Consider the following 13,070-nt stretch of genomic DNA (forward strand, 5'->3'; position numbering starts at 1 on the left):
TTTGTCCACCACAAAGTTCACTTGGCGAGAGCTCGGATCAAACCAGGGAGCTCGGATCAAACCAGGGAGCTCGGATCACCCCATACACCAGAGGTGAACGCTCAACCACTGAGCCAATGTTCCAGGAACACCTAATCGACCCTGGCGATTTGGTGACTTATTTGATCATTATATTTTGTTATATTTGTAGCATCATACTATAAACAATACATGAACATGTAACACCATTCGATATTTGCCTTGCTAATTGAACATTACTACAAATTGCACTGATCTTATGAGCACGCCAGTTTATGGTTTTGCCCTCCGTGGTCCAATGGTAGCATACCAAATTCTACTTACTAGGTCAAGTACTTGACTTTACCATACGTTCTTTAGGTAACTACGGCTCAGGCTGAATGGATGATGATGGGATGAATTGGTGGAAAGAAAACCGTGGGAGGAAGCGGGACCACCCCAGAAACTCCCATGCACACGATGTTTGTCCACAACAAAGCTCACATAGCATGAGCAGGGATTAATCCGACGACCTCTAGCACCAGATGTGAGTGTTTTTTCTATTGAGCCACTATTCTCCCTCGTAGCTCAAGCATCGGTTCACATTCTACGCAGACCGGCCATAATAACTAGCATTTCTCAATTTTATTCTGTACTTAGAAGGTAAATTCGGTACCACCAGACATGTCAACTCTGACGCAAAGTCGTAGCACTTGTAGTAGTATTAGCAGTGGTCGTAGTAGTAATAGTAGAAGTAGTAATAGTAGTAGTAGAAGTAGTAATAGTAATAGTATTACCAGTACATCACAGTCTTGAATAAAGACTCAGTTTCCCAAACACATTACGATTAACATAGGCTGACAGTAAGACCGTACAAACACGGCAAAAATAGAGGTAGTGGAGGACATTAAAAAAACAAATAGGCTGACAACATTAGTTTCCGAACCGTCTTTCAGAGTATCGGGCCGATATGTGCTCGGCCCGGTTCGGCCCGATTCGGCCCGAAATGTGCCCGGCCCGGTCCAGTTTGATATTACTTGAAACGGGTCGGGCCGGGCCGGGCCGGGCCGGGCACCGGGCCGAACCGGGCGCGTCCGGCCCGTGCAGGGCTCTGACCAAGATCTCTGAAAGAGGTGTCAGGATTTATATTCTGATGACTAATTTTGTAGATGTGGTTTATAGTTTTTTTTCCCTTTTTTTTAGAGAAATCGTAAGAGAAGCACATTTTTCGATGTTTAAACTAAGTTTCCAAGACTTACACCAGTTGAGAAGAATTGAAGCATCATGCTGAAGAGCAAGAGCATCGTACTCTCATTTAATTTGTCTGTAGAGTTTGCAATCATCAACAAATAGAAGAATATTGGTAGAACTGTTTGTGAACAAAGAAGGCAGATCGTCCATGTATAATAAAAATAGAAGTGGACCCAGAACATTGCCCTGAGGAACTCCAGAAGTTACGCGAATAAAGTCAGAAAAGTAACCTGAAAATGAAACTCGTTGTGTCCTATTACTGAGATATGTTTCTAGAAGACTAAGTAATTTACCATGTATATTGAATCTAAAACTGAGTTTCTATAGAAGAAGATGGTGTAGAAGAGAATCGAAAACATTAGACAGGTCCAAATACAAAATGTCGACTTTGAGAATTTTCTGAAGAGTTTATAAATGGAGCAACAAATTGAAAGAGCCTGTTTTTGATTATCTTTTCACAAACAAGTGAGAGTGGAGATAATAAGGAAATAGGTCGATAGGAGGACACACCATTTTTATTTCTACCAGACTTATGAACAGGAGTGATATTAGCTCTCTTCCAACTGGTGGGAAGGACACCTTCCGCGAAAAAGCGATTTAGTAAAACCGAATGGGGTTGAGAAAGCGAACTAGCAACACTGCGTAGGAAGCAAGTATAGATATTATCTGACCCTAAGGCGCGCTGTTGGGGCAAGGACAAGAGAAGAGAGAGTACTTCAGTCGGTGTGGTACTGATAGAGGACAAAGACTCAGAACAAACAGGTTGAAGAGGGTAGGGGAAGGAAGGAGAGGTGGGAGGGGATGACGCAAAGCTGTAGCAAAATATTCATTTTATTGTCCTAACAAACCAATAGATGTTGATAGTAAAGTAGTTTACATTGATCAAGCTCCTGAGCCTTCAAAATTTCATATCACCCCCCACCCCCAGTTACGAAATCCTGGCTAAACGAACCAATACATGTTCCTGTAAAATAGTTTAGAATGATCGAACCCCTGGAGTGATGATCACAGTATTTCATGTCACGGACCCCCGTCACGTAATCGACGTGCCTGGCTTAAGGTAGGAGATAGAATCTAGAAAGTTGAATCGACTGCATCAATCCGCTTCTCGATATCTCTTACAGTTTTTGCTATTAAAGCCAGAATTAATAGTAAATTTGAACAGCTTACGATTTCGGTACAATGTTGCATGTTGCGATTATAAAATTTATATACTTATGAGACATTGTATCAATTGCAGAGAACCATTTCTCACTGTCTATTATTATCCATTGTGTTCTATGGCAATAAATGTTGAAAACGAAAATTATTAATTCCAAACATACTTGGTAACGGAGGGGATGGAACCTATTCTTTGGAAGTTATTGCGGATCGCAACGTAAATAATGCAACACGTAGTAACTGCAATGCCAACATTCGTAAATTGTAACGTAAACTTTGTCCGATTAAATATTGCGTCTTCCCAACTTTGCGATCAAGTGTAACAAAAAAAAAAAAGATATTCTTCTTGCTTCGCAAATTTATTTTACGAAGAATTAAATATATCGATGTTAATCACTTCACAAATTGCATTTAGTGTCGTTTGTCAAAATTGATCGCAAAGTTTATGCTGCAATCAGTCAAATCAGTATTTAACCGAGCCCTTGCGTTTGACTCATACAACTACGGAATGTGGCCCCAAGACCTTTGCTTAGTATTTTCTTTTATTGTGTGTGTCTGGTGTGCGTAGAGTACATATTATTAAACTGTGGACAAACAAACGAGAAGTGAATTTCGTGTATCTTATTTTAGTTAAACAAATGGAAGAGGTAGTTCGACAGTGGCCGTTATGGCGAGTGCCACGTGTGTGGTGGTGCTCTGTGAGGAAGAGAGTTGAGTGGGATCTCCTATACACCTACGCTACACTTTTACACTTTCTTTTACATTTACACGTACATACATCCCCTTCTTTTTTCAACTTTTTGTTCTTTTTTCATTTTACACTTACCACTTTCCTCTAAATTTTTGCCCTGTTCAACTTGGCTTTCAGCCCTCTTTCACTGTCTTCTTTCCCGATTTTGACTTTTCCTGACTTTAACCTTTTTCCCGATTTTGTCCTTTCTTCCCAATTGTGTCCTGTATGGGACAATTTTATTCAATTTGTTTCTGAATCATAAATCCTCCCTGTGAGGTACACATTTGACAATTTTGTATTTGTAGCACACATGCCTAGCGAGCGGGTGCACCTACCTATCTGACCGGTAATGGAAAGTAAACAAAACCATTCGTCGTAAAGAAATATATAATTATGTTGTCAAGTCAACAACGAAAACATCTTTTTGTGCAACAAGGTTCGTATATACAAGGTTGTGCAATTAGTGAAACAATTTAGTGTACAGCGTATAATATGCCTCTTAATTGGGGATAACAAGCAGAAATATGCAACTTGCCATATCTGCTCATGGACTTTGCCCGTTTTTTGACGAGAATTTCATGTTATCTTCAGTGCAGAAACGTAGAACGAGTATGCAGAGAAAAGAATATGGATCAGTTGGAAGTAAAACTAGTTGGTTGTTCTCTACACGACGGTGACGAAAGCAATGAAGAGAAGGAGTGGAATAAAATACAGAATGTAATGAAACTGCAAGTAATATCTAAGGATGTTGTGAATTGGTTAGCAGAAGGAATTGTCCAGTATATTGCAGGTACTGATTTGTCTTTTGTGAAAAATATTAGTGATAAAGCATGTGCAGCTTTAGTGGTGTGCAGATATCCTACTCTTGAAGTGGTGTATAAGGACATTAGAATGGTTTCACTTACATCTAATTACAAAGCAGGCTACTTAGCATTTCGTGAAGCCCCGCCTTTACAAGATGCGATTGAGAGATTACGTGACAGAGCTGCAGAGTATTTACCACAGTTGATATTAGTGGATGGTAATGGTCTTTTACATCCCAGGGAATTTGGCTTAGCTTCACATTTAGGTGTTTTGTGTGACATAGCGACAATTGGCGTAGCCAAAAACCTTCTTCACGTTGAGGGTGTGTGTATGAATGATGAACACAGGACGAAAATTAGTCAATTAAAAAATGTTGGTGACAGATTTCCTTTGAAAAATAACGGAGGCAAAATTTTAGGAGTGGCAGTTAAAACTGTGTTACATGCAAAACGCCCACTTTATGTGTCGATTGGCCATAAAATTTCTCTTGACACGGCAGTCGAAGTAGTGCTTACGTGTTGCAAGTACAAAAATCCTGAGCCAGTGCGACAAGCTGATTTTCTGTCGAGGGAATACATTCGAACACACAAATTGTGACAACAGATTACTAGTTTTTCTTCCAAAGAGCAACGTATTGCATATTTTAAATGCAGAAGCATATTGACTTATGCTAATTTTGAATAGTATTATATATAATTTCGTTTCATAAGAAAATTAGATAAAACATTTTTAAAACTTTGTTTTATTGTATAGATATATTTTTTGAATATAAGGAGATCGTAATCGTTTATTTGGAACTTTTTTTTTTTTTAATGAACATCCAGCAATATGGAATAAGACTGCAACTGATGGGAACACATTTCCATTTTCTTCTATGTTGTTTTTAAACTAATGGAGCCTAAACTTTCGAGGTATATAAGGCCCCTTCAGTTTCAAGCTCATAAAAGCACGGGTTACGTTACGTTACCTTTCACTTACCTTCAGAACTTCGGCTTGTACAGTTCCACTAATTCCAGAAGGAAGTCATTCACGACCTGATGATACGGCCTTCTCTTTAAACAAATATTCTGCTAAGAAACCTTCGGAGGTTCAATTTTTTCCCCCATCCCAGGTATGCAATATCGTATATTTCGCCAACAAATCTTAATTCCCATGGTGTGGACGGGCAACTATTCCCCCAACTAAAATCTTATGATTTCTCGTATACTTCTCCACTAACTTCCATGCATACAAATTCTACACTGGGAAAGGTTCTAGAATACAGGTCCCCCTTTATAAAACTAATGAAATATATACGTATCTTGTTTTCGTTCCTTGTTCTTTTCTGCGTTCTTTCCTTCCAGTTTTTGGACCTTTTGTCTTTAAAATATATTATGAGAACACTGAACTTCGATATTTGTCATAGTCCCAGATGTTATTGAATTTATCAGGTGTTAAAATCAGTATAAAGTTTTTTTTTTTTTTTTTTTTTTTTTTTTTTTTTTTTTTTTTTTTTTTTTTTTTTAAAAAGAAACGTAATTTTTATTGTGGCAAAAAAAATCATAGCCCGACATACAGGCCATAATTTCTCACGTTCAATTTTTGCAAAATATTAAAATGCTTCTAAGAGCGGTTGTAGACATTTTGTTTTATTTGAAAGATAAAAATTTACTGATTCAAATGATATTAATTTAGAAATATGTCCAAGTTCTGAGTTTGTTTTTTTATTTACTTTTATTTTTTTCACAAATATCAATCCCCAAAATTTGGTGTTTTTGCTGTTCGTCAATACCACAGTCCTACATTTCTTGACAAGGATAACTTTCACTTTTAACAGGTTTAGTAAAGTTTTAACTTCCGTGGTAGTTGACTGCAGGGCAAGTCTACTTTGACTCAAACAGTGACTTTAATCGGATCTTATAAGATCAGTCACTTCCTGGAACTGTTTCTTTGTGAGTCACTTGTTGGAGCTGTTCGTGCATTTGGTGTGACGTCCTTAGTTCGAGATTGGTGGTAGTTTATATTTTTCCCACTAGGTGTCTCTGTACAGTCTTGTGGTAGTTTGTTACTGTGATGTCATATGTTCAGTCTGCTTGTATGTGTGTGCTTTTGCTGGTGGCATGCGGGGCGCGCGTAATTGAATTTTCGTTTCGTGGCGACGATCGAGTTAGCAAATGCGATTCAGAAACTGTTTCATGAATTTAATACAAAGAATTTGGACTTGTCGTTTCTAAATAAGTTTGTATTAGATTCGGATATTAACTCATATCGCTTTGTAGCACTTTTTGGTTTTGGTTTAATTGAGTTAGAGAAAACCTGTCATGGTTGTGGTCGAAGGCTGAAGATATTTCCGACGTATGGTAAAAGTGGGCGTTTATTGCTTTTTCCTGTTTGTAATAACAGCAAGTGTGCTCGCTTTAATAAATAGACTTGTGTGCGGAAAGGAACATTCTTCAGTAATGTGAAGTTGAGTATAGGGCATGTGTTCTTCCTCTTATTTTTTCGTGTATGCAATCAACAATTATGAGTTTATTATTCATGAGTGTTCTCTTATGGCGAAACTGTGTGTGTTTTCATTTTTTAATTGATATTATTTTTATTGTTGATTTGTTTTGCGTTCGAGTATTTGGTTTGCTGCTGGTTGTTCTATTGTCTTGCTGAGATGTAATTTATTTTTCTTTGTTATGCTACACTGATTTATAATTAGTGTTTTTTTTTTTTTTTTAATTTTTTTCCCTTCTTACGTTAGCTTTATAGTAGTGGTTTGATTATTTATTGTTGTTTTTATGGTACTTGAGCGGGGGGTTTGGAGGGCGGTAGCCCCCCATTTAGATCCCAAAATTGATAGTCACCGCTTCACGTGAATTGATTTCTCGGAAGACTGTAGGAATGGTGTTTAGTGACATTTTGGCCCTTTTACTTATAGTATAATTCTTAACATTGTACATTACTTTGACTCGGACAGTAACTGTAACCGGATCAGATGAATCGGTTGCAGTCACTGTTTGAACCAAAGTAAAGATTTGTCGATTGCAGTGTTATTTATTTATTATTTTCGTCTCAGAAATGCCAGTCCCAAAAATTATGTACATATCTTCGGAAGGAGAATAGGCCACTTTGATTATGGAATTTTCATAATGGTTTTGTAAAAAATCCACTCTCGAAGTAAAGTGCTTACTGATGCAATAAAAACAATAAATTAAACAAGTTGAAACTGGTGAAATGTTCTTACTCTTCTGGATGTCCAACTTCCAAATTATCAAATGTCTTCTAGAATAGTGTGGAACCATCCAAATAATTCCAGAATGTCAGAATCTTCAAGAACAATCGAATCATTCAGGTATCTCTGTATCTGACCTAACATATAAGAGAGAAGACACAGTTCAGTTGACAGGCAAAGAACGGGAGAAATTCACCAAATGTGTGATCCAGCTGTATCTATAAGCCTTTGTTGAGGATCCTGTTGATTGACTGAGTTGTAGGTTGTTTTGTGGAAAGGATGTTTGGAATGTCTTGTGACTGGGGCTACAGGAGAGTGAAGTGTGCTGACTATTTACATGTCCATAAAAGACTATATATATTGCTTGACTCTGTTCCAAAGTCAAGATGTTTCCAATGATGACGTTCTGTAAGCTATTCTAAATATGTTCTGTGAGTTTGCCGCAAAAGTATGAGTTGAGTAATGACCTAGTTTCCATTTTTAGAGTTACATATTTTCAAAACAAGACCACAAAGTGTCGTAGCTGTAAAGTGATAGAGGACATGTGTCATTACATGCATTATTGGCAATACACAAAATTCTTCAACAGCTGCAATCACAGGCAAATTTAAGAAGAAAAAAAAAATATTTCTGATGATCTCCCTGACCACCTCAAAAGTCGTTATGACTGTTGAAATTGACGGTGTTTGTGCCAATGGAGTGAGATTACAGTTCTGGTGTTCATAAGAAGGGGTCTTGTGATGGTGTAACAGGCACGCTACAATACAAAACAATCTTTCCAGCCCAAAGTATAGCTGCAACTCAGAATGCCGACGCTTTTACAAGAGTGGTGAAGTCATACACATCAACAGCCTTCATCCTGTTGCCCAAAGGGGAAGTTAAGAAATTCCGCCAGCACGTGCATTGTTTAAAAGAAGAATGGTGCAACCAAACTACCTTTGTGAAAGGAATTCAGAAGTTACATGTTTGGACCCACAGTGATGGGCGAACTTTAAAGAGCAAGAAAGAAGAAATTTCATTTGTCCAGCCAAGATCTCAAACGGCAAGAGAATATTCAGATTCACAACCCACAAAGAGGAGATATTTGTGACCTGTATATATGACTGATTGATGGCTTGCAGAGTTCATAAGTATCAGTTGCGAGTTAAGTGAAACGTCATGAACTTTATGCTACCATCTGGACCGGTTGCTGGACATAGATTTCCGCCTACAAGACACCAACACCAGTGCTCTTTTCAAATTTGCGATGGTTTAAACATTGTGGGTGCCCCAGTTCTTACTGGTACAACAGGATGGCATTACTCAATGTCAAAGGGATATATTGATGCAGTGAAACACATTTTTAGTTCATTGAATTGCTCATTTCAGTTCTAAGCAGAGTGCACAGAAGTGGTATGTTCTGGAACTTGTACATATATTTTGAACGCTTTAATATGTTTGAAAATTGTGTCTGTTACTTATCTTTATGCAGAACTAAAGCGTCATATCAAAAAAGACTATATTTTGATTTCATGAGACCAATATGTGAGAATATGATACCAAAAACTGGTTTAATGTATGGCAAAATTTTCAATTGTTTATGGATCCTGTTCTCTTCTTTAGGGCATGTTGTACTGTATGGTACTGGTGAACGGTCACAAAATCAAAATCTTTGGAATGTTTAATATATATATATATATATATATATATATATATATATATATATATATATTTATTTAAAAAAAAAAAGTCATAAGATTATAGCACGCGAACTTGCACACATATTTTCAAGCGGAGGGTATAATTTGAATCAGTAAACCATTATCTTTCAAAAAGCAACAAAATACGTATTTTGGACCATTCCAGGGATAGAACCTTTTAATAATTTGCCGAAATTTGCACATGAGATATAGCGCCCGAATCCCAATTTCTGGCTTTTTTTAAACAACAATATACTAGTTTCTTACTTTGTCCTGAGTTTTAATATTGTTAAATTCAATAAAATTGTGAGTATCAAGCTGAGATTTTTTTTTCTTTGCCTGCTTGAATTCATCTGGAGTATGCCGTAAATTAAAACTTTAAATCACATACAAAAAAAAAAAAAAAAGATAGGAGAGAAGTTATGGATTGAGAAGTCGTCGCTGTTGTCAACTAAAATACTAGTAATGTAATGTAAATGGCGGGCAGAGAACTGATTTCTAAAGAATTTGCTTTATCTTCCAGCTTGTAAAATTCAATATATGGAAATTTGAAAAGCGTCCAGACAAAATGATTATGAAACAGAAATGGAACATACATATTTGACGAGAAAATTGATGTATATGAAAAAAGAAAATATACGAAGTGCTACTTAAATTTTTCCTGAACTTGCATATTCCGCCCAAACCAACAGCAGTGTAAACTCCAGCCGCCAGTTTCAGCTGCGTGTATATTTAAACTTCCATTTTGTCAAATGGTATTGTTGTGAGTGTATGCATTTCTCAAATTTGGATGATTTCGTTACACCGTATTCTGCTGTGTCTGCAAGTTTTGAAATGATTCGTGCGAGGGAACAAAGAAAAACTGGAGCTGAAGTACACTGAATAATTTTCGTGAGCAAGCTTAAAAAGAAGTAAGAGTGGTTTGAATGTATAGTGGTTTGATAAACGTTACCATTATCACGCATAACTCCGGAATCGATCGCCTAAGTGTGTTAAGTGATCCTTGTAAAAATAAGGCAGATAATCCATGTCTGTAATAAAGTTGGACGGTCATACGGGACATATCAACGTATTCTAGCGATGAACTTGTGACCACTTTCCGGATCTGCACCCCGCTGTCCCACCAACAAGTACTTTTAGGAGATTTGAATTTACCTGGTTAAGACATTAAAGAATATTTCCAAGAAGGGATTACAGAACTTTTCCCGGATCGCCCTCAGTGTGATGAGCATCAAGCACCGAGAGTTTCGGATGTCTCGTTTCAAAATCTTCACGGATATGCAGATGATCGCTCAGACCACGATACACAAAACATCATTTACACATGCAACAAACACACATTAAATAAAATACCACGATGCTTATTTATTAAATGCACTATGTGTAAAAAAAAAAAAAAAGAAAGAAAAATATGTAGGAGAAAAATAATCACAACATTAAACACTGATATACACGTAAACACTTAACTATTTCCACTAATATAAAATTACAATTCCATTTTACGACGATTTAGCCCTTTAGATTTGTATCACATATATACTATTTGGGAGTTCACCACAAACACTTCTCACACCACTCACTAATACACGTGAGAGTTAACACTGTGGGGTAACACCAAAGTCCACGACGTAAGTTCCTGGCTGCTGCGAGAATAATCCGTAAAATGTTGATAGTAGTGCCCAGTAGAATGAATGCAGACAGTCGCACTACATAATTAGGACATTGGTAGGCCCGTTTGCGTTTACTACTAATACGCACTGGGTCTGCGGACCCGGGACTTCACTAAAGGTGTGCTCCTTTACTTAATTCTATCGCGAATTCAACAACCATGTTAGCTATATTGACGCGTGGAGAAAACTCCTAGAGTTAAGGTGTTCCAGGTGCGAGCCGGGTTGACCAACTGGTCAATATTGGCAGTTCATTTTAAAATGTTATCAGATTAAGCCACCTATATGAATATGCAAATTGAATGTCGAAAGAATATGCGTTAATTCACAGTTCACTGGCCACAATGTAGGAGGAGGGAATGAGTAGTTCGAACGTGAGAACGTGGAAGTAAAAACGGACTGAGCGATATGGTTGGCGCCGGTCTTTTGATCAGAACCTCCGAAACTATTAATCATTATCTACTGTAGCAAATTTGAGTCTCTATTGCAATGGAGATAGTTGAAAAGCTTTCAAGAAAATAAGCGCCACGTTTTATCAAAATCGATTATTCTAATAGAAGTCAGCATATACAGATAGTTATCAAAAGAATGGAAAAACCCATGTACTGCGACTATTTTGTTAGAATATGATTTGAGTTTAGTGTCACTAACTACAGCTTAATGTGGGATCTGAACCACAAGATTTGGTGGGAATCGATCCCGATTTCCTATGCCAAAAGCTCGTACGCTATCTACATAACCACGAAGCAGGAATTTTCCTATACTCCTCAAGGAAATTCGCTCCACGCACCTCTTAATTTGAGATTGCAGTCATTAGCATACTCAGGAAATTTTTGTGGAGCTTCCTTGCTTCTTCGAAACACGACAGATTTGTAGTAACTATATGTTTCAAAAAAGACCTATTTTGTACATTACAACTTTTTTTTTTTTTTTTTTTTTAATTTGACATCTGCCATACTTTTGTTTTTGTTCAGTTTATCCCCGAAGGGTTAATAAAAGATAGAAAAAAATGTGCATCTTCCTGATTCCTAGAAATAAATAGAAGGTAGTCACTGGATGTTAAACAAAACAACCTGTAAGCCCCGCCCGCTAGAGTTTCTGCCCTTTTCAACGAGCGAGGAAATAGAAACTATTCTCGTATAACATACTTGAACTCTGGTTACCAGAAAGTGTATATATCTCCAAGTGCGATTGTTTACGACTGTTTACCGCAGTTTTCGGGATTATGAAAAGAGGAGGAAATACGCTGGAAAACTATTTTTTTCAAGAAGAAAGGAAACTAAATTTTATATATCAAACACACATTTCATATGTAAAAATCATACATATTTTTGAAAGAGAGGATATAAAATTTTATTTTTCTATTAGATTTCTAACTGCCAATTAAGTACATTATTTTGATTTTATGAGGTGGGAAATGGAAAATATAGGCAAATATTGTACAGCTTTTGTAAATAAATAAATTAATTAATAAATAAAAACAAGGCCCTTAGGCAGTATTGCTCAGACCAGGATGAAATAGGATGTAGGAGCAGTTGGCCAGGGCCTTTATTATGGTCCATCCAAGCTTTCGCCTGGCGAAACTGAGAAATCCTGGAAAATCTCGGTTAACATGATCGTCGTTCGGTTCGTATCCATCCCCACATTCCTCCGCAGTCCACGTTCCATACTCGAGCCATTGGACTGGTATGTTGGCGTGCTGGATGATGTCAAAGACACAATCAAACCTGGTCTTATCGAAGTAATCGAACTTCAGTTTGTGAATATTAAACCATTAGTTTATATCAGAGAGGTGACAACCACCCTAATACGGTTCCTAAAAAACACTTCTATAGAAAAAAAATATGGTTGTCTGCTTTTAACAAAATATGTTAGCAAATATGATTTTGAAACCCTTTCGTAGAATTGGCCTCCAGACTTTATTGTAAATGAAGTTCAAAAAACACAATTAGTTCTGCGCATCCTAGTAGCACAATGAGTGGCTCTTAGTCAAAACACAAATGCCTTAAACGAACGTAACGACAGTCCGAAAAATGAGGGTCCGTGGATAACAGAACTCCTTCCATTGGCTAGAAGAAAAAAACTGGGGAAAGAAGCTAATAAGCATGCTGTTAGTCAGCCTCATCGGATCGCTTGTGAAAATCAAGACATGCGTTTTTGGAAAGCAAAAATTGTGAAAGAACTAATAAAATACGGACTAATACTCAAAGTACGAAGATTGAAAAAAAAAAAACTGAAATAAAACTTTAACGTCCTACGATTATGCATGTTAAACTAAGGGAGACTATGATTAAAGCTAGTGAATGATGGAAAAATGGTGGAATGAGAAAGTGTGAGGAAACGGGCATAACCGGGAAACCCACAAGCACGATGTTGTCTACCACAAACTTACCAGGGATCGAACCAAGGACCCCACTCACCAGAGGTAAGCACTCTACCACTGAGTCACTGTGCACCCCCTTCCCCCCAGTGCGAAGATGGAGGCAATGACAAGAAACCTATTCCAACTGCCTACTTTCTTGTTCATTCAAAAATTCCCCATACTATAAATTAGTGACCACTCGTATCTGTTGCAGTAC

General features: G+C 37.3%; 1 protein-coding gene across 1 annotated transcript; it reads left to right on the plus strand.

Moving 5' to 3' along the window:
• Positions 1-3,769: 3,769 nt before the first annotated feature.
• LOC145667537 (endonuclease V-like) lies at positions 3,770-4,543 on the plus strand. The gene has a single exon (XM_081735011.1). The coding sequence runs from the start codon at positions 3,770-3,772 to the stop codon at positions 4,541-4,543; it is 774 nt and encodes a 257-aa protein (XP_081591137.1).
• The last annotated feature ends 8,527 nt before the right edge of the window (positions 4,544-13,070 follow it).

This window comes from Thermobia domestica, chromosome 13, assembly GCF_964235325.1.
Source record: "Thermobia domestica chromosome 13, izTheDome1.hap1.1, whole genome shotgun sequence".
Lineage (NCBI taxonomy): Eukaryota > Metazoa > Arthropoda > Insecta > Zygentoma > Lepismatidae > Thermobia > Thermobia domestica.